Source organism: Bombus terrestris, chromosome 9 (genome assembly GCF_910591885.1).
Source record: "Bombus terrestris chromosome 9, iyBomTerr1.2, whole genome shotgun sequence".
In the NCBI taxonomy this organism is placed as follows: domain Eukaryota; kingdom Metazoa; phylum Arthropoda; class Insecta; order Hymenoptera; family Apidae; genus Bombus; species Bombus terrestris.
Window position 1 is genome coordinate 17,950,978 of NC_063277.1, and position 23,014 is coordinate 17,973,991.

Consider the following 23,014-nt stretch of genomic DNA (forward strand, 5'->3'; position numbering starts at 1 on the left):
ATTGTATTTCTAATTTAAGGACAGTTTTTGGGGCTTTCGATTCGCTACAGTTGAAATTTATACCGTTCATTTTTTTTCCTGATGATGATGGGAAACTTTTTTTTAAAAAAATAGAACCCGATAAGCTATTCAAAGAAAGGTAGTGTGCCAGCGGCAACGTAAAATAAAACGCAGAACAGATGTGTGGATCGCTCATCTTTATCAGTCAATAAGAACGCAATGGGTCAATAAAAGATATTCTGCGATGCAATAAGATCCGAATATTGAGTACAGGCATGATGGATCGGTGTATAACACACTGCATATTGACGTAGCGTATAAAGAGGCTCTGGGATAAATTTATAAATAAATAGACCTGAGCAATGCCGGGTACCAACAACTAGTCTGTATACAGAAAGAGAAAGAAACAAAAAGGATGATAATATGAGAAACATAAATAAAAGAATATGAGGGTTTTGTTTTACACCGTAATGTTATTTTGGTAGTTAAAAATTCCGTGGGACTATCATAAATAGCATTGAAAATTTTCTTTACTTCTTTATTCGTATCGTTTAGTGGTAATAAAGATCGAATACCTGTTGAATGTATAATTCAGTCGCACCTTTAAAACCGAGCAACGAAATGGTCCTAGCAGAGCAATCGATTCTTTTTTTCGTATTGCAATCATTCCTTCGAATAAATCCCTCTTCTTTCGTCGTTGCTCGCATTTTTCCACGCTATGTGTATAGTTGATTTTCACGTGTTACACATATAAATTGTCCTTTCGTTTCGTATTTGTTCGAATTTATTTAATATAATAGATATCACATTAACTCATAGAAGTGCTGTACATAGATGGATAGAGAATACATAAGAATAGTAGTAATGAATGACAAGTTTATAATATTCTCTCGCAGTATACTCAACTTCGGAATAGGAACAAACAAAGAAAAATAAATATATGTTACCTGTCGTCCACGTTTTGTGTTTATGTGTATGTGTATGTTCGAATGTGTGAATATGTTCGTGTTCATATGTTATGTTTATATGTTTCTGCGTACGTATTTGTACATACGCGTTACATGTATGTGTAATGTAAGTTTTCTTCTATAAAAATTACGGCGATTAATTATTATCAAGTATAATGCACATATAAAATTAAAAAGTATAAAAAACCGTCCAGCTTCGTCATTTACGTTAAGAATATGTTAAGAAACCGACTCGTACGGTCAAGCGTGACGTAACACTCTCTCCGGATTCTGAATTTTAACTGTTGGTGACTTGGTGAACTTGCGCTGCGTGTGTAATGTCATGTTTACAGGCCAGTTACAGCACCAAGAATGGACATTCCTCTTCAATTAATATCTCAAAGACCGCTTCCGGAAATGCGTCCATTTATTTACAAAAAAAAAAAAAAACATTCGATATTTTCTTCGCTTTTTAATTCGCGTTTCTTCTTTCTTCTCTCTCTCTTTCTCTCTCTCTCGCATTCCGATTTTATTACATATCTTTTGCTACCAGCAAGACATCACATTTCCAGCACGATCGAAGCAGTCAAAAGCGATAGCATATATTTTATTTTTTCTTTTTCTTTTTTTTTTTAGTATATATTCTCTCTTACACCACCCTCTCTCGCACGCTCTCTCTCTCTCTTTCTTTCTCTCACTCTCTCACGCTTTCATCCATTCTCTTTCTCTCGCACAATCTCTCTCCGCCGATATAGATAAACAGACTTATTACTTCATCGGTACATATACACATTAATATATTATATTTTATAGTTTACGCTAATTATAGTAAAAACTTTTTCCGGCTCGTTATATATTCCCTAAGAAACTACTTTTTTTTTTTAGCGGATGTTCTGATGTTTCTCTTTTTTTGGTAAATATAGAACGTTTATCAGTGCGTGATGTACGATAAAACTAAGATTGAAATCGGTCTTGTTTACCGCAAATTCAATCGGAACTCATAATCAGTTGGTTATCGTTTGGAGTAACAACAGGCGACAGATCTTTTTTCGGTACGTCATCGATCATCGAATCGATTAATGCGTTTATCTCAGACACGCCATTCTGTAGTACCTTTCCTTTGTCGATGGTTGTTTTTCCTGTAGACGAAGTTTTGGAAACTTTCGTTACGGTGGTAGATTTCTTGATTGGTGACGCAGCCGTGGTTGTTTTCGTTGTCGAGGATACACGCTTTACCGTGGTTGTGGTAGAACCACTGGTAGACAAACGAGTCGTCTTGCTAGCAGCGGTACTTGTTCGCCCCATGGAAATCTGCTTGTTGGCTGTTTCTTTAACTTGTTTATCGATTATCGGAGACTTGGCGGTGTTTAAGCGAGTTTTCATAGCATTTCCGACGGCTGGAGCCGTTTTAGGTCTCGTACTAGCTGCTGTGGTAGTATTGGAAGCATTGGTCGCGGTGCTGCTGGATTTTGGAGTTGTGCTGGATTTGATGGTCGTGGTGGTAGCAGATGCTGGTTTCGGTTTCGTCGTTGTTCCGGAGGACAGTCGCGTAGTGGATGTTTTGACTAGCGTGGTTTTGGTCATGGACGGTGTTTTGCTAGAAGGTTTAGTCGCGGTTGGTTTACTTAAAGGTTTTACGTCACCGTTTGCAGTAGGTTTCTTATCGGTGGAAGTCGGTTTCGGCGAGGCTGTCGTGGCGACAGGTTTTGGTTTAGAGACACTGCTGACGTTGGTTCTGCTAGTTGGTTTCGTTGTAGTAGTCGATGTCGTTGTTTTTGTAGCGGTCTTCGAAACCGATGGTTTGCTGACCGCTGCAGCGGTTGAAACCGTAGATTTCTTCGGAGCGTCTAGATCCTTCGGACGAGAGGGTGTCGATGGCTTTTTCGCTGCCGTAGTCGGTGTACGTGCCGTGGAACTTGGAGTTTTCGAGGGGGACGTTGGCACTGATTTCGGTGCAGGTGTCTTCGAAGAAGATTTCATTGGTTTTGCTGCGGATACCTTTGATTTCGTTTTGCTTTGTGCTGCAACTGCACCCGCTGTGACTGCTGCAGCGGTCACGGCCGCTGTTGCAGCTGCTTCGACGATTTTGTTTTCTGAAACTTGGACTGTCTTTTCTATTTCCAATTCCTTGACTTCTCCCAGTTCCTTAACGTCTTCTGGCTTTTTAACTTCTGGTTCTTTAATCTCTGACGCCATAATTTCTGGTTCTTTAATCTCTGACGCCATAATTTCTGGTTCTTTGATCTCTGACTCCGTAATTTCTGGTACTTTGATCTCTGACTCCGTAATTTTTAGTTCTTTAATTTCAGGCTCCATAATTTCCGTTTCTTTAGCTTCTGGTTCTTTAATTTCTGTTTCTTTAGCTTCTGGTTCTTTAATTTCTATTTCTTTAACTTCTGGTTCTTTAATTTCTAATTCTTTAACATCTGGTTCTTTAATTTCTAACTCCTTAACTTCTGGCTCTTTAATTTCTGGCTCCATAATTTCTGGTTCTTTAATTTCCGGCTCCATAATTTCTGGTTCTTTAATTTCTGGCTCCATAATTTCTGGTTCTTTAATTTCTAACTCCTTAACTTCTGGTTCTTTAATTTGTGGCTCCATAATTTCTGGTTCTTTAATTTCTGCTTCATTAACTTCTGGTTCTTTAATTTCTGACTCCTCAACTTCCGGATCTTTAATTTCTGGCTCTTTAACTTCTATCTGATCCACTTTTGGCTCTTCCAATTTTAATTGTTCAATTTCTGTTTCTGGCTCATCTTTGATTTCCGGTTTATCAACTTCTGGCAAAAGTTCTTCGATTTCCTGCCTTTCTTGTATCATGCATTCTACATCGACTGCAGGTTCTGTGAGTTTTTCTAGTTCCACGGTGACATTTTTCGATTCTTCCTTCCTTATAATTTCTTCCTCAAGATCATTAACTTCGGATTTAAGAATCTCTTCTTCCGTAGGTTGCAATTGGTTCTCCAAACCTGTGAATTCTTGCATAGAATCGGACAAATTCAAAGTAAATTCTTCAACTGGCTCCGCCTTTGGCTCTACCGCTTCCATCGTTTCTGTCGATATCGTTGGTTCCATCGGTTCCTCTACCGAGTTCGTTGTTTCCTCTGTTTCATCCTTCACAGGAACGTCTTTCGATTCGGTTACATCTAGTTTTTGGCCAATATCGATAGGGCATTCCATAGAACAAACAATATCGTCAACGGGTTTTTCCTGAAGTTCCTGGGGAGAAAGGGATGGTGTCATCAAAGAGGCAGGATGTTTTACGCAAACATCCTGCTGTTCTTCGGCAAAATCTAATAAGTTCGTTCCTTGCACCGGTGATTTCGTGCATACTGAATCGTCGACTTCCTTCTCATCGAACTGTACGTTTGAAACTATATCCTGCTGAATCAGTTCGGACGCGTCACCAGCTTCTGTGGAATACGTCTGATAAGAATCAGCAGTTTCTTCTGTACGTGACATTTGACAAACGTCAATCGTTTCCGCGGCAGACGATTGGGAAACCACTTCGTTGCTTTCCATACCATACGATTGGAAGTTGTATTGAGTGGGTATAAATTCTGGAGCATCCGCGTGTAACGAAGATTGAAGCTGCGTGGGAGACTGAACTTGTGCGCTCTCCATGGTTGCTATCACCGAATCGCTTTCCATCGCATCAGGAACTGGTGACAAGGACGAGGGAGTATCAGCCTCGTTCGAGCAAATATCTTTTTGAAGATCGCTTCCAGCAAGAGCAGCAGTGTCCTCGCTAGCTTCGTCCATGAGTTTGGTTTCGTCTATGTCGGCGCTCAAAGGCGATAATGGTTGTTCGTTATCAATGGAAACGGGTTCTTTTCTCGACTCGAATTCCGCGGAATAATTCTCGGTCAAGGGGGAATGATCGTATTTCACGTTTTCTTCTTGTTCCAATTGCGAAGACTTTGATTGCAGATTTAAGAAATCAACGCTGTTAGTTTCTGATTCGTCCGTGTGATCGATGAAAGTATTTTCTTGTTGCAAAGACAGATTCGCTAATATGTTACCGAACTTGTCGGAAAATGCTTTCTCGTTTAGCAGTTCCTCAGTAGTGGATCCGGTGGTTATTACGTTCTTCGAGTCAACTTCCATGTTCGGTGATTCTGCCATGAATTCGTCTTCCTCTTTTTCCATAATGCCATTCTTATCCTCCAAATCGGTGTTGCTTAGATTATGAACGGCATTCAAGTCGACGCTTTTGTCGAACGCCGCTTCGAAGTCGCTGGGTGTGAAGGACATAGCCATCGGGTCTTTAGCGATGTCATATTCGCGGTCGGAGCTTGAGAAGGATTCGTCTATCGCGGAGATACCTGTTCTGTGGAATTCGCTAGCTGTTAAGAAGCTGACTGCCGATTCGTCTCCAAATTCAGCTTTCGTCGACGATATTTCAGAATCGTCCATATTTCCGGATATAGTGGTCGCCTTTTGTTGATCAGGCATAAAATCTGTATAGTCGGTGGTACGACACGACACATTATCGCCATTTTGGTACTCTTTCTCTTCGATCTCGACTTCTCTTGGTCGCTGGCACACTTCTTTCTCGAATTCGCTCTGACTGGGTACCTGTATGTCGTCCATCTGTGGAACTTGTTTGAAAGGTGAGCCAGAAACAGGATAATCCTCGACGAGATTCATTCTTGTTCCCATAAATTGCGGTGAAATGGGAATGAATTCTGCCGCGTCAGGATTCAATTGAAAATCCATGTCCTTCGGCTGATCTTGCTCCTCTACGCAACGATCCTCCAATTTTATCGGTTTCTCTTCCATTGTATCTTCGGTGCTAATCTATTTGCAAAAAATGATTTTCCGTTAAAACGTAATAGTATCGCGTTAATTAAGATCCAGCGAAATGTTAAATTTAACGACAAAATAAAACAAAATACAACGAAAGAGATAAAACGGATCGAACGAAGTACCGATTCGAATCGGACCTAGCAATGACGTTACGATGCCGGGACATCGTAAATAAACAAATAGCGGATTATTATCGGATAAGGGTAGAACTAACATACATATAGTGGAAATGAAAAATTTTCAATTAAAATTGAAAAATACCTCTGTGTTAATAAGCTTAGGCGATTCCTCTTTCGGACTTTCGCATTTAATATCTTCCTCTATGCCTTTAGACTGGATTTTCGACTCGATATCTTCCGCAGCTAACTCTGGTACGTCGGTTTCTTCCACGTTTTTCGTTTGCTGGGGTTCGTCGACAGGCGTTACGGAATCTTTTTCTTTGTTCGGATCAATACGATAATAGTTCCATTCGTCTTCGGAATCTTCGCTGTCCGCTACATTATCCGGTTCGTGGATCAGTGCATGCTGAAGAGGCTCTGCGAACAATTAATATCGATAAACAACCAGTTAATAATAACAAATAATAATAAATCAATCGAAAGTTTACGTCAGTGTCGTTTTTTAAATGCATTTGTCGCGTACTAATCCTGTAAATATCGTACAGTTAATATTTTTAAATGTTCGTAAATTTGAATCAACCAAACGTAGTAAAAGAAATGATATCCTGAACTAGCTAACGATTTAAGTATACTTGGCTACATCGTACGAAGAGATAAACTCGGTTGGGCGAAGTCGTGGCCTTAGAAAATTAACACAGCGATAAAGCGCAGCTCGAACAACCGAGGATAGTCGAACTATCGAAACGACGGTCGGCGAACGAAAACGGAAAAATATAATTTTTTTTATTAACGCGTTGAAGAGACGATCGGGAGATGACCAAAAAACGACGAAGTTCGTCGAAATTAATTCACGTTGGAATCATCGAATCGGTCAGAAACCACGAACTTGGAATCCGTTTCTTTGCAAGAGCAACGTCGCGTAGAAACGTAATTTTATCTACACGATTATTTATTTTCGAAATACTTAGATTACAGTTTACAGGAAATTAGTCCTAGCGTCCAAGTATTTAAATTAAAAGAACTGGTAGTATTTGTAAACTCCGTGATACTTTTTAACGCTATGATAATAAATGCAGCACAAAGCGTTTACATAATTGTTTTTTTTAAATAAAATACTAATTACGTACACATGCATGTACCGTCTGTCCTACAGAAATAAGCGACACTCCGGCACTGACAGCGAAACATACAAAATTCACCTGGCAATTTAACGCGTTAATCGCTTATTTACATCTTTTAACGAATTTCGAATTTTTTTTCACGACAAACTAAATACACGCAGACAACGTATACATCGATGGTACTCGCATCGCCAGTTGCGTTAAAAGACCATCGGATCGTAGGCGAAAGACGATCGACTTGACCCTATGCGTTAACGATACACGATCCGCTTGCTACGGAAGGAACAAAAACTGTTTCAAAGCATCCAAAGATCAAACATTAAGATAAGACTTCGTGACGATCGGCTCGCGATCGATTCTACTACCGTTTTCGATCCCACGTCACTTCTCTTTTTTTCTTTCTTTTTCTCACGACACGATAACGTGCTGCAACAGAACAAAAAATGCAACGAGATAGAACGCAAAGGAGAAAAAACTGTGGCAATTCGTAAACGCGAAATATAAGACGGTGATCGTTGGAGAAAGGGCGGTAGTACTCACAAGTCGAAGAAGCGAGCGAGTTCGTAGTAGGATATCTGGCCGCAGGAGCGATCGCCGCTGACTAAGAGGAACTACGCCCGCCAACAGATGCATTATCGATCTAGTCTAGAGAGCCCCCGGTGCACCCCCTTCCGCGACGGCCCTGCCACCACCCACCTGTACCACCACACACACCGCGTATAGCAACAGTCGCACCTCATCTCCAACAGGAACGCCGCTCCTACGATTGGTTCTGGCCCTGCACACACAAGGTGACTCACCCTGCCGTCGGTGCAGGGAATTTCGCTTTAAAGACGAGCAACCGGTGTTCCATCAAATTCACCCCATACTCTGATTCACCGTACGGGATGCCATCGCTCCGCCAAGCCGCGCCGTGCCGCGTCGCGCCGGCTGATCGACCCACCCCTTCGAGTTTGCTTCGTCGAGATGTTCCTCCGATATTCGTGTTCGGTCGTTGAAACAGACTCTACGATAGGTTCCTAGGTGAAAAACACCCCGTTCGCCACACGCACATCGATTCTTTCAGTATCGTAAATTAGGGAAACGTTGGCAGGAGAGTACTCGCAAGATTTGCTACGAAAGATTTGCCAATGTTTCTCCAATTTATGGCGTGTGCTCGAGCAGATTATGGTAATGATCGATGCGATCCATGAAAAGCGATATGTATCGATAAAATATGGACGAGGCGATGTTGCGGATTATCGAACGTGAGTTTCGTCTATACGAAATTTCAATGATGACGTGATCGTTTATTATGATACGATTCGAAGCCACGACAAACGATATCAACCGATCTACGTTTTTTTTTTTTTTTTCAATCTTTTAAACGTAGCTTTACAAAATTTGTTTTACGCGTCCGTCCAATAAACTAATCCTTCTGACTTTTCAAAAAAGTTTATATCGTTTGGTCTAATTTAAAAAAAGTTATTCCGTTCGAAAGAGCTGGACGATATTTACGTTCCTAACTGTATATAGTATCTTAAGTTAATTCTTTCCTCTTTTTTCATTTCGAATGAAATGTTATCGAAAGAAACCAACGAATAGATACGACTGAAAATACCAAGAAACGTATTGCGTTTGATTTATGGCATTTATGCCACTCTTATTATATATATATATCTTGCTTATATTTACAAGTTGAATAAGTTTTAAACGCATGCACAATTTATTTGTGTCGTTCTATACGAGATCATCGGGCGTCCCAATATTTTTATGAAAATAAAACACTTCTTTTGCTCTTACAGCGCTAACATATAGTATCGCTATAACGAATAAATGTAACGTTAACGATGCATAAATGACCAACTAATGAAATCGACCAACTAAACGAAGTTGTGATATAACGGAGAAGAGAATGATTTACGCAATGATTATTCGAATCGCGTTTAAGAGAATTTGAGGATATAAAAGGAAGCTTAGGATATTTCAGAGAAACTAAGAATCTTCTTAAACTTTGGTGTATTTGCTGATCCTTTTTATTTGCAAATCATATATATTTTTTCGATCATTTATTTATTTATGCGAATAATTATGATCACAGATATATTCTAAGCTATAAATACTACGCACGTACTATTTAGCTATGGGTATTAAATAAAAGATTTATTATAATATATTATTATCAAAAAAATCCGATATATATATATACACACACGTATATATATTAAATAAATGTCTATAGCTTATTGCAATTTTAACTACGTGTACTCATCACGTGTGGCTAATAAATGTTTCATCGTTACAGCACGCTTTCGATATATGCACTTGTTGCATATTTTGTGTATTCTTTGCGTAAATGAATATACTTCTGTATATTTTCACGTATTACGTTTCTATACTACGCGTATATCATTTTCATATTTTAATGTATTTCAGAGGAACGAACGCCCGCAATCTAGCGAGAATATTTTAATAACATACATATTCTTTCTGCGGTTAATAAGGGGAAACGATCACGATGAGCAACTACTATTAAAGATACATTTATAGCGTAAAACGATAGCAGTTACCACTTCGCGTAATCGAAAACTCTAGAAGCCAAAAGTGTACATAGAAACAGGCTCAAGGGATGCCAAAAAAAGGGCAACCCACGCGGAGAACGTTGTCTTAACTCGTTCCTAATTCTAACCTTCCTTCCTTACCACCAACGCAAATCCGTTCCAACGATCTCCACATGCAACTTTCGAGATACATACTTGCATCCATTTAGTTTCCCTCCCGAGACGACAACTATTTTAGCTGGATAGTTCTCCTCTTTTCTCGGTTCGCTCCTTTGGATTTGCGTTCCATCGCTCTCTTTCAGCCGATAATTTCAATCTCGGAACAGATTTCGATTAACGAAGCATCGTTTCCGACGCTGCACATCATTCGAATAAAAATAACGAAAACGTTGAATTTATCGTCATCTTTGTACTCGTTATTCGAGATAACTTGTATCCAAAGTTAGTATACACCAGGGGACATTGTACCGCGTATTTATACATATACAATACCCTAAACTAAACGAAGTCTGCAGGAAGATTCATCGGAACGAGGCGAAAAACAAAAAACCAAAGAAAAAAGAGCGTGCGTCGAAAAGATTTGTCCCGAAAGAGGACTCCCGTTGTATCCGTACGCGTGTCTTTCTCTCTCTTTAGCTACTTCTTTTTCTCCTGCTTCTTCGTTCTTCGCTTTTTTCTTCATTTCGACCGTACGTACGGTGCAACGCATCGGTTCAACTTGGTGTATATAGAGAGCAAGGGAGAGCTAATTTTAAACCGGCGACAAGCAGGCAGAACAGAGACAGGAAAAATAAAAGCGAACCGACACTCTGCCGCTATTCGAGGCTCAGTCTCTCTAAGCTGCACCTGACCCGATCCCTGTTGTCATTCGATGTACAGTACCCGATTCGAATGGCAAAAAGTACATATTTTCTTTACAAGGATGCTGTGGTTTCCTAGCGATCTGCGAGAGGTCGAACGTATCGGTCTTTGAACGGTCGTGGATAACGAGCAAACACGACGAATTCGATATATGACCCATGAACACACGACTGTGTTTATTATGAGAATTTTCTAATAATTTTATTTACGTTTCAGGACTCGTACTCGAGTGGCGTACAAGTACTAGTTTGTTCGAAAAGTTTTGCCTATATCTAACGAAGATAATAATATTCCATTTTTCATTGGTTGCTTGGGAAAAAATATACACCTAGTGTTTTTCATTTAGAAATCATCGGATTCAACGGAGTTTCGTTATATTTATATCGCTTGACTTGTATATTTCGCGTGAATTTAGAATTTAGGTGTGCGACGTAGCTTGAAAAACGCGCAACGATACGTTAGACTTCTCCAACGTGGCAAGTATTTGGGAAAGACTGATCGTATCGAAACCAAAGGAAGAGCAATGTCACTGACTGTGATACGAGCGAACGTAAAACGTCACAGATGGTTACGAGTTTCAGAACAATGATTTGACGTAAGTAAGGATCGCTGCTGGACAAATTATCGGCTTCGCACGGACAATAAATGCCACGCCGCGATCGTTTACCACAGCTACGGTTTACTACACATGCGTTGCGAGTACGACACACATATATCGAGAGGTTTCTATTTGAAATCGTATTGCTGTTTTTATTCTACTTCCTCTTTCGTCAAACGCGATTAAGAATCACGATATCGAGCGGTGTTCTGTTCTAGGTCTTGCATGGTCGTTAGGTAGATCTAAGGATCGCTCGACGATGTTACGGTTCAAAATCCGTGAATCTAGTATAGATAAAATTACGCGTATCATTTGCGAATAAGATGAAACATTAGCATAATTTCATTTGCACGTTTGTTTATACTATCGATGAAAAAATTGGTAATATAAATTGCGACAGATTTGGAAATAACTTGTATTATGAGAATCTACGTATCGCGTAGAATCTCCTCCCTCGTCCAATAAGTGACATAAAACTCTCCGCATTATCACGAAGGCTCGCACGAGAAAGTATCGCAAATTAAAAATAGACTTAACCTTGAAACGCATATATCGATGAAGGGTCTCGCCACAAAATGTCAATTTAATGACGTATGAAAAGAAAAGGCTTATCCATTATTACGAGAATATTACTTTCACTTTCGTTCGAAACGCTAATCTTTTCATAGCGATAAGCCGATATATCGGCAATTTATTTACAGTTTTTTTTTTACAGTTCTCGCTTTGTAACCAGTCGACTTACATACATGTGTACATCGTTATATGGAATTCTGACATAAAAACTGTTCCCTATTTGTTGCAAATATCGTCAAGTATCGAACATATATAAAATTATTTTCTACGTGTACCTGAATATTTCGTAATTCAAATAATTTAAATTCTTTGCAGAACCTGTGACCTCTCTACGAATCAAGCAAGCAGTTTTAGGATAACATTGAAAGAGAAACGCGCATTCCTTTAATCAACAAGTCAATGTTTATGACTGTAAATCGTCAATCAACATTGGAACTACCAAACCCGAAAAGGACGATATTTTATAAATGTGAAACGTTTCAATTGTCTCAAGATCTATGTACAAACTAACTAAATAAATTGTATTCCTAATTTAATTATTACAGATAAATATTTCCACATACATATATAATGCTTTTCACTGCAAATACCCTTGAGAATTGAATGGCCGGATATTCAGATAATAACCGATTGAACGTTTAATATTCGAGCATAGGGGAAATGTAATTATTTGAGCATAGGATATAGTACAGTGTGAGTAACCAGTGAAGCATAGTTAACCAGTTAATATGGTTTTACATTACATTCTCTGTCCAGTATTTTATAATAGTTATATACTACGCGAATGCATTTTACCTCAAGGAATTTCTTTCTTTTATATTTGGACTGCATGTTTCTCTCTGTCGTACGATGCGTGCGTGTATGTACGTCGAAGTAAAACGTTTAACATTTGGCTTCGTTTCAAAACGTTAAAACGTTAAAAATTTGATCACTTGTAGCATTTTTCCTCCAAGATTTTCGTTTATAAAAGCTAATCAAGTTCAATCATGGTTCATGAGACATCGAATTCGTCGTTAAATAATTTTCGATCGTTTTCCTAGAAGAATCGACCAATTAATGTGCCGTATGCGATGGTCTTTATCCCATCTTCCTATATCATTGGTGTAGGGAAGATCACGACCGCGAAGAACGCGTTTCGTCGTATACATAGGCCAGTGTAATTTACTTAAGTTTGAGGTAAGCCGATCCATACTACACGCACTAGGTTAGATCCAATTACCAGCTTGCAGACGAGAGACCTCGCTAATGTCGTGACACGCTAAACCGATCGCGCTTATATCTTTTTCGGGCTTTCAAAACTGCAATACAGTTAGTAGCACGTGATTCAGCGACATAGAGTTTTTAATATTAATTATATAACAAACGCCACTGGGGATAATATTCACAATATTTTTCTTTTTTTCTAATTAACACGCTTCAGAGCAGCTTGTTCCACTTTTCCCCTATTGTCGCGTTTACTCCATGTGTTTACCTGGTAACACCCCTAATTTTTTTGCGTCGACACGCAATAGGCCGACGCGCAAATTTTTAACATGGTACGTATATTCTACTACCATTGGAGTACCATTACTTGTAGAATGTTTAACATTGATCGGTTTAAAAAATAGGAAGACGCGGTGCAAAAATGCAGAAGAGTTTTCGCTTTTATCGATATTAGATAAAAGGATGTATATGATATAATTTATTGTATATCATGATATCTCCTACTGTGAATCATACAATTCGTACAGTACAATAATTATTTGTTAATATTTATAGGTATTTTTTCGTAAGGCGTTAATCGATTAAAGATATACGTAACACGTATGACGTTGAAAACATAATATGCGAATTTAATCCATCGTCAAGGTAATTAAGCATCTCAGAATAAATATTAATGTTTGTATTAACATATTATTTATATTTATATTTCTTTTACGGTAATGCGACTCACTCTGTTCACGCAGTATAACATCTTAGAAAAGAGGATGTTATTCAGAACTATAATTTACGTTTCCCTTTTTTATCTAAGGTTTTCTTTATATTCTTAGATCATACTATCAGTTTTTTGATCATTCCAAAATTATATGTATAATTCATTAACACATTTATACTAAGGTCTTACTTTATATCATATTATACTTTATATTATACTAAAATACATAATATCTATTTAATTCATTTTTGAATTTATAGAGAATAATAAAAATTAATTTTTCCAATATCATTTACAAAAATAAATAATAAATTATGCGACAACGAATCTACGAAATGAAAGATTAAATTTTGTTTTGAAGCAAGAATAATTTTTAAACGATCTCTAAATTTTGTGATAATATTTGACTAGTAGAGTATTATAAAAAAAAAAAGAAGAGAAATGCATCAGCGAGTTTAGAAAACTTTAATTTCGAAGAAAGTTACGCTACACTGTCCACTCGACGTGGACGTGTACATTCGCAAAACATTAAATTCCACCAAATCGAGGTTGCAGGTAAATGAGGTTAGTTTTAAGATTGGGACAGGTTTTAGGTTAGATTTATAACTGAGCTACATACATACACAAGTAGCAATCAAAACTGTAAACTGGTATATTTGGATTCTACTGCTAGACGTTATCAGAAAATACGTGAATATTGGAAAAAATGTTGCATGTCTTACAACGAAGTTTAGTCAAATAAAATTTTAATAAACGCACTCGCGGAATTAAGATTCTTAAAATTGCTTTCTTGTATCAAAATTCTATATTCTTCGATAACTTTGACTAGTCTTTTTGTTTCATAAAAGTTATTCGCTTTGTAAATAAAGCAGATGGTGGAAACCCGTATCCAAACGATAGTTCGAAAATTCTAAAAGGCTAATGTATCGTTGATTGCGAGCAATACGGGTAAACTGATAAAAAATTAAACAGTGCATCCTGCATTGCAAATTCACCGCCATAATTTCATGATACGGATATTATTTTCATAGATATAAATTATGCATGTTTCGATGTACTAAACAGTATACGCAAAGATAGTGAAATATCGTAAAATTGGTGAAATAGTGTATTTAACCGGAGTCGATTTCTTTTTTATTGTTATATTTTTTATATATTAAAATTACATTATATTTAAAACATCTCAAGTAATTGAAAAAGATTCGTACGGATAATGAATTTTCTGAGAATTCTTTGTTGCAAATATTGTTCAACTCTGATCTAATTTTCAATGAAGTAACATATTTTCCTATATTATTCTATAATGGGTTTAACAAGTTAAACAGTTGGAACTTGTAAGAATTCTGTTATGTATATACTATTATCAAAATGAAACCAACGAAATATAAATATAAATATTATATAAACACGAATCTATTAATTACGATAGGTAATAATTTCAATGAAATTAACTTAATAAGATAATTGGTTAATCGGAGAAACGTAGTATATCGGCTCAAATCTCTATTCATTTCTATAAATGCGTTTGAAGAAATTCGAAACATTTAAATAAATTTTAAAATTATATCGAATACTTGGAAACAAAGTATAGATACGTTCAAAATGAGACTACTCTTTTTCGATAAATCATCGCATAAAATTGTGAAATTCGATTCGGGTTATAAAACGTATCGTACGTGATTTTTGAATTGTACCATTTTGCTAGCGTCACAGTGTGTCCATAGAACGCGAATAATACTACGTTTCAGCTATATGTACGTTTAAGTTGTGTAGATTATGTCGCCAAGGAGCAAAGAAATTCTTCATTTTACCACTCATTTTTGAAATGCACACCGCTACTGTACAAATGTTCAATCTTCGGATATCAATAAAACAACTGCATATGTCGTATGCTCTCTCCGAATAACCGAAATCGATAGAAAAGAAAGAAAAAAAGCTGTTAGAAATTCAACTTCCACCGCGTGAAGGCGAACGGAAAGAATCTACCACCTCACCATTCCTTGGCTATGCATCAACCTTTGAATTTAATTCTAAGAAATCCAGCCAAGCCCATGGCGATGGTTGGCCTTTTGTAGAATGGGACAAAATAAGGAAACGAGATTTTACCAACGAATCGATATAACGAATAACATTTCGAAAATTGACTACGAAATCCTAAGTATGATACAAAATCAACCGGCAGACTGAACGCCGGCCGGCATCCGTTCCAAATTTAAATTCTCCGTAAACGGTTCATGGTGGACGTGATTAACGTACATACCTTAGAGAACGCTCTTTCACTGGCACCGTCTGCTTCCGAATACTACACGAAACTTTATAAAAGTTTTGCGTCGATCTCAGAAGAAATAATCTATTAATTTATTATCAAAACGCACTATGCACTAATTCAAGTGATTTTACACGACGAAAACAACTCAAGCAGGATGAGAGAAGTCGCACATTCGCAAACGTCCAGGGCTCGAGTCCAACTGCCGGAACCCCCTCCAGTCGACCCACGCGGCATGGCGTGCCATTGGTCGATGCCCGTACACTCATGCGCCAATCCAAACGTATCACGACTCTCCTATCCAATCGCACGTATTCACGACGATTCCAGATACTTCGACCGTTTGGCGGTAAATTTGACACTATGAATTTTGCGCGCGTGTAATTATCATAGTTATTGGTAATAATTCCAGAGATTTACGAGACGTTTGAACGATATAAAAACTGTATTTTTCAAATGAATTTTATTTGAGCCCCTAAAAAAGAAGCGTGGAATAAAAACAGAAAATGAATAAAGAAATAAAAGAAGAGATATCATAAATTTTTACGTATCAAACAAGTTTCTAGTTCCATAACGATTCAATTGTAAAGAAATTTAGAAACTGTATAAATATAACTAATTATATCTCTATATTTACCGCATCAAGAAATTATATATTAATATTTCGCCTAGGATATCGATTTTCGATAAATAAAGCCGTATGTCCTTATCAAAGTTTCCATTTATCATAGCCGTTGTAAGAGTATAATTAATTTTCTCACAACCCGAATTAAATATTAAGAAAATTCACCGACGACATAGTAGGAGTAAAACGACCTTGCGAATGCATGCTCAGATAAATTTAGACAGATAGAAAAAGAGGGGCGTGGTATAGTGAATAACTGCGCGCATACATGAACGGCATACGTGGCTTCTTTGGCACGTAAGTGTCATGACGGTTCTCCTTTTTTAATATCATACTGTACTTCGAAGAAAACAGTCGGTAACGCTTTCCTATTGCTCATGAACGAAAATATTCAACCTTACGCTCCCCTTAAACGTGTCCGTATATAAAATTCTGTATACAGGAAAGGTCTGAATTATTAACGCTTAAACGTAACATTAATTTAACATCGATAAACATCCAACTTGAAATATTCATCATATATGTACAGGGTGTTTCGTTTAACTGCAAACGATGAAATATCTATAGGATCAAAGTTACAAAAGAATTGTTCGTACAAAAGTTGTTTGGTACATAGGAGGGCATTAGGAAGAGCAAATAATATTTTTAGTAGTGGAGGAGATATTAAATCATGACACCGTACCATGTAATGTCGTAAATTAGATCCGAAGCTGAATCTTATGTGACGTAATTCGATGGAATTAGATGGTGCAGTCACGCAGAGTTCGGCTACCAATTTACGTTCATCTTCGGATCTAATTTATGACATTCCGCCACACCGAACAGGTCGCGATAGGTCGTTGTATTCACCTGATCAAACGTCACCATATTACGAATAAAAAAATACAAGGTTTCATAAAAAAGAAAGAAACTATCTCAACTTTGATATCTTCTCCACTACTACACATACGAAAATACTATTTACGCTATCCAATGCCCATATACCAAATAACTTTTGAAAGAATAAATCTTTCTGTAACTTCGATCCCTCGAGAGATATTCCGCCATTTCCAGTTAAACGAAACACCCCTCCAAATACCTTGGAAGAAGAAATAAAATAAAATAACAATGTTTTTTCCATTTGCGTGTTAATATAGTCCAGACACCAGATGCATCCTGTATTTCATCGCGAGACTTATTACTTCGTATTGCCAATTCCATCTCTTCTTCCCTCCCTTCCTTCTCTCACCTTCTAGATATATATTTGTTATTTTATTTGGTCAGGTTTTTCTTATAAAACGACGGTCATTAATACCGTTACCGAAGGATGAATCGAGGAATCCTTTGGTCGATCCGAATCTCAGCGAATACACAGCAATTTTCATCAGCTTCTTCAACCGAATATCGTCTTTTTAATTATTTTATCAGTTTAATCCACCGTTCATCTTGCGTATTGGTTTTACAATAAATGTGTATCTTTTTATATATCGTTCGACTTACGGCGAATATGTTAGAATCACGATGTTCGTAGGCTCAGCCGTTTACAGTTAGGAAGTTAACGTTTCTTCCTATTAATTCGGCGATGAAAAGCCGAATTTATTTACAAGGGAAAACTTGCTATGATTGAGAGGAAATTACTTCTTAACGTCTATACATCAATTTATTACTGTACACTTACATTTTATTTCAAAGTGTGATATTTTTTGAAACGAGAGTTTACGCGATTACTCGGGAGAGTAATTAAGAGTAATTAGGCTGATGTATCGTAAATGTTACGTTGTACTTTTTCACACTGACCAGCCTTCCATACAAATATCAAACAATGCTAAATATTTCGAAGATAAATGACAAAAGTCGAGGATATAAACGATGCCTGTTCGATGAAGTACACGCGCATATTCGACAGGGAAATTGTAGACATATATGGCAGCTGTAGGGATATAGCTACAATAACGGAAGGGATAAGGAAGACTTTGTTGAGTTGGGAGAAGGCTGGCAATTTTTGCGAGGCGGATGACAATCAGTGCAGGAAACGCAGTGACTGGCACAAGGTGGTGAAAGCCGAAGTGCAGCGGAAAGTGGGCCGGGTTCCTAGGCGATAGAAAGAACGTGTAACAGCTCTCGAGCGTCCCACGTTTCACGTTTGTATTTATGAGCTGAACAGGTCTAATATCGGACAATTCGTCCAAATCCGGTCTGACCAAATTTGAAACTCGGAAGATGATAGCGAGAAAACGACAGTTCCTATCGTTCGAAAGGCTAGACTATTATCTTTTAGAAAATCCACAAAACGTGGAATTACGATTAGGAAACACGATTATAAAAATTGATTACTAAGTCGTATACAATAGCGCGTGAAATCTGCACCGCGAAAGTAAACAGGTTCTACGAAGAAGGTCGCACGGTTTAGGAAAATGATCCAAGAGATTGTTTTTAAAGCTAACTTTAAGTTAAAAGTTACATCTTACATCGTAACACATTTTTTACGCTTTTTACCACAACTTATTGACTACCGAGAGTAAGAAGATTAACAGAGAATTAAAGAAGCTGTACAAAATGTTTGTTCTTCTGAAAACGTACGGTTGGTGAATTTGTACCATCGATTCGAATTCACCATCAATTCACGGCTTCAAATTATTCCATCGTGTGTAACCTTGTTTTCATCTATTAAAACTTAAACGCTTAATTTTTACGTATTTTGCTTAAATAACCGATACTGGTAGCGATTTCTTCTTCGTGTCGCAACTGTGAAAAAGAATTTCACATTATTCGTTGCGATCTAACGATAGACACTTGCGTGTGGCGTAGCCCGATGAAAGCTCTTCTAAAATGCTTATTTAAAATTTAGATGCTAATTTAAATAGATGGAATTTAAATACCTTCTGGAAGTGTTCGTTACTGCGTAAAATAATGCGAGTTTCGCGTAACGACGGTATCGATCCTCTTTCTAACCGGTTTCTTGGAATCACCAAAATCCAGCGTTCCAGCGCAAAAGGAATATGGTAATACATACCACGAAAAGCGTTACGAGAAAAGGCGTTGTTAACCGGTTATCTTTCTCGTACAAGATAAACGCATGCCTCTCTTTTCCTTTTAACTCGTTTACCGCGCGATAGATCTCATTTTCTAATTATCGTTCCATAGTTGGCGATATCTTAAAATTATCGATTATATTCGCATCAGTCTTTTACACGGATTGCAAAAATTTGATTCTTTCCGTTTGTTGTCACTCGACGTGCGTACAATACGCCTTTAATATAAATTGGAGAAAATCTTCAAAATTCAAGCCAATAGAGGATATATAAAAGGTAAAGTATAAAAAAATATCTCCACCTTTCAATCCTGATATCATATTAAAAATATTTTGTTCGTTATCTATGAAAGTTAATTCGAATTAATTTGTTCTTCGCGTAAAACGAATCGGCAAACTTTGCAGTTCCAAACAAATATAATCTCGATGATAAACCTTTTCTCGTTTAACGGATAAATCATAAATGAAAAATATTTTTCACGAGGCGGAGGACCTCTATCTTCGTTGCACCATTTACGTATCACGCGATACGTATACTGCGTAACTTGAACCTTCGATGTGTTTACGATAGAAAAGAAGTTGAATTACGATTGTCACAAAAAAAAGCTTAATTAGATATGAAACAAAGATACCTCCCCTTAATTTGCCTCAAAAACTGGAATAATCATAGACCGATACGAAACTCAAGAAAATAAACTTGCCAAATAGCAAGACGCATCTCGCGATCCAAGAAGAAGTAGGTCGTCGTTTATAGAAACGCGATTTACTTTGTAATTCACACTTACTGTTAGCCTGCGGCGAGGGTGGAGAATCGTCATAGTCCACGGGGCCAGCCTCGTCAACGACATCCTGCGCGTCATCCACTTGCTCGTCATTTTTCACTCTCATTTCTTCATCGCCTATACCTTCACCGAGTAGTTCGCAAACCTGGTTATTCATTTTCTCGTGAATTACCTCGTGCATAATTTTAGGACTTTCATCCAGCACCTGGCCCTTGGATAACGCGATCTCATCGGGAACGTCATTGTCGTTATTATCGTGAACGTGATCGCGATTGTGATCATTGTCGTCGTTGTCGCCGTTGTCGTCGTTATCGTTGTCATTGTCTTCATTGTCTTCGTCGTCGTCGTCGTCGTCGTCGTCGTCGTCGTCGTCGTCGTCGTCGTCGTCGTCTTCGTCATCGTCGTGTAAATTATTACCTGCGATCGGTTCGTGCGTAACGTCGGTATTGGCGTTCAAATTGGCGTTCATCGATTCGTCGACGTCCATGTTGTCGAGAACGTTCAGGTCTTTGCCAGGTTGGTTTTCGTCGTGAGCGGAGTCGCTATCATCGTAAAATTCGTAGGAAAGGTTTTTAACGGGCATCGTAGCGACGTCGTCAACCGCGTCTACGTCAGTTTCGGGACCCAAGTCGGAATAATCGTAATCCGCGTCGCCGTTTTCGTGCTTTCCATTGCTAGCCGCAAGAATGCCAGCATCGTCGTGATTGCGCGATTCTTGAGAAATCATCGCTTGTTTCAGGATATTTGAATTGATCGCGTTATGCGCATCGTCGATGTCCAGGAAAAGCGGTTTATCCTTCGAATTCATTTTTTCGAGTATATCATTCACTTGCAAACGATGGTACGGATGGGCGTATAGGGGTCTGGCTGCGATCGCGCTGGCTGGGGTTAACAAGACCACAACCACGGTAATGTTGTCCTCCGAACCTGCGTGCTTCGCCCACTGCACCAGGACCTGATACGCGCGTCTAAATCCGTCTGCAACATGAAAAAAATACCTATTCGTTAGCTCGATCATTTATTTATCCAGTTGTCTTATTTATTTTTATTGTTTATTACCAGCGAAACTGTGCCGATTAAATAAACAGAGTAACGTTAGTTTCGTAATTACGCGTGTAATTCCGATATCGGAACAGAGGTGGAATCGTGGTTAAACGTTTTGTATTTCTTGCTGGTTTACGAGCCACGATCAAGCAAGACCGTGACTTATCACAATTGCTATTCATCCGGCAATTACCATCATTTCTCAACGGATGACAGTCTAACGCGATTTGTTTGAATATGTACGAGGGCAGGGGCAATTATCGATTTATAACACGAAGAGTTTCTGATTTTTCATATATTTTCTTTTTCTAGCGTTTAACAAAGCTTATCTTAATTTTGTTCGTAATTAAATTTCTACATACATATGTCGCGATACGCGAGTTTTCTCCTTCCTTCGCCTTTGTCCGCCTCGTTTAAACGTCGCGTTAATTTTCCGGCTATCGATCTAATTTCGATTCTGTTTCAAACGATAACGAAACACGGTTCGTAACGAAGCATCGGGGTAACGGGTGCAGATCGATTCCAAGTACAGTTTGTAGCGACAAAAGTACTGTGCAGAGCTGGAAAGATGTTCAACGGGACGCTACACAGGGGCAAGGAATGTATTCGTATACATAGCGTTCTCTATCGCTCGCTGTCGCTGTACGCGACGCTTTCGGCCAATACGCGTGCTTATCTTTATGATTGTTGAGTCTATGAAAAATAACCAATCGGATCCACGTTCCTTTGTCTGGTAGTCTTTTTGTCTCTGCAATAGACTGGAGCGAGATCTAGCAATAGATTAGAACGCATGGTGCCACGTGGGCTGCGCGTGGTAAGATCGCATCGCGCGCGTGTGTACGCGTGCACGCGCGCGCGTGAAATCTGACAGCCACGAGCGCGGTATGATTTAAAAGAAGCCGGAAAGTTTTGGGTGAATCGTTCAAAGATCGAAAGTTTTTCAAGTCGTCTGACTGGTATCGTCATCATCGCGTATTCATTACCGTTTGTTATCGGCATATTAAATAAATTGTTAATTACTCATCTCGCCTGTAACAACGAATCTTTCGCCGAAATAACGCGTTGCGACTAACAATTCCGATTAAAGCGTATATCGCACATCGTTTATAGCTTCGATGTTATGAATAACATCGGCTATTTTCATCCATCTTTTTTTTTTTTATTTGTAATACGACAGTTATTTACGAGAGGTGAATCACCTACGACGACAACTATGACTCGTATGGTCCGAAACGCGCCAACGAAAAATTACGTAATTATAATTACTATACCGCCGGTCTATCGCATGATGTAACATAGCACACGCAACGCTGGAGACGCGATAGATAAAAAACGTTAAACGACAATAGATACTCGTTCGCACGAGGCAATTTTCGCGAAACAAAATGCTTCGTCGTGTCGGACAAAAGGAAAAGTAACCTTTTGCGCATAAGAAGAAAATAATGGAACAAGAAGTAGAAACATATTGTACGTACAATGCTTTCGATGCCTTTGGCGCTGTCTATTGGGTTGGCAACTAAGTGATTGCGGATTTTGTCAATACCACCTAATGACAATTAACGATATAATGACCACGTTAATGATACAATGGCAAAACGTCATTAGGTGGTATCGACAAAATCGGCAATCAGTTAGTTGACAACCCAATAATTTGATCGTGACACGCGTCGCACGATCCATATAAATCTATCGGAAAAGGTAAATTGGACGTACGTATCTTGGAATCGAGGTATCGCGTCAACCGATATTTAAATATCGAAATTTAAATCTAAAATTTATCCTAAAATATCGCGGAAATGACGCG

General features: G+C 38.3%; 1 protein-coding gene across 2 annotated transcripts in view; it reads right to left on the reverse strand.

Annotated features, from left to right (window-relative positions):
* Positions 1 to 524: 524 nt before the first annotated feature.
* The window catches only part of LOC100647661 (kinesin-related protein 4), a 61,569-nt gene continuing 39,079 nt past the window's right edge, over positions 525 to 23,014 (reverse strand). For both annotated transcript variants that reach the window (XM_020864602.2, XM_012312296.3), the window contains exons 9-11: positions 20,170 to 21,144; positions 6,018 to 6,292; positions 525 to 5,747 (exon numbers count right to left, since the gene is read on the reverse strand). In XM_020864602.2, the coding sequence (XP_020720261.2) occupies positions 1,935 to 5,747; positions 6,018 to 6,292; positions 20,170 to 21,144 (5,063 nt within the window). In that variant the 3' untranslated portion in view covers positions 525 to 1,934. The remainder of the gene's footprint in view (positions 5,748 to 6,017; positions 6,293 to 20,169; positions 21,145 to 23,014) is intronic.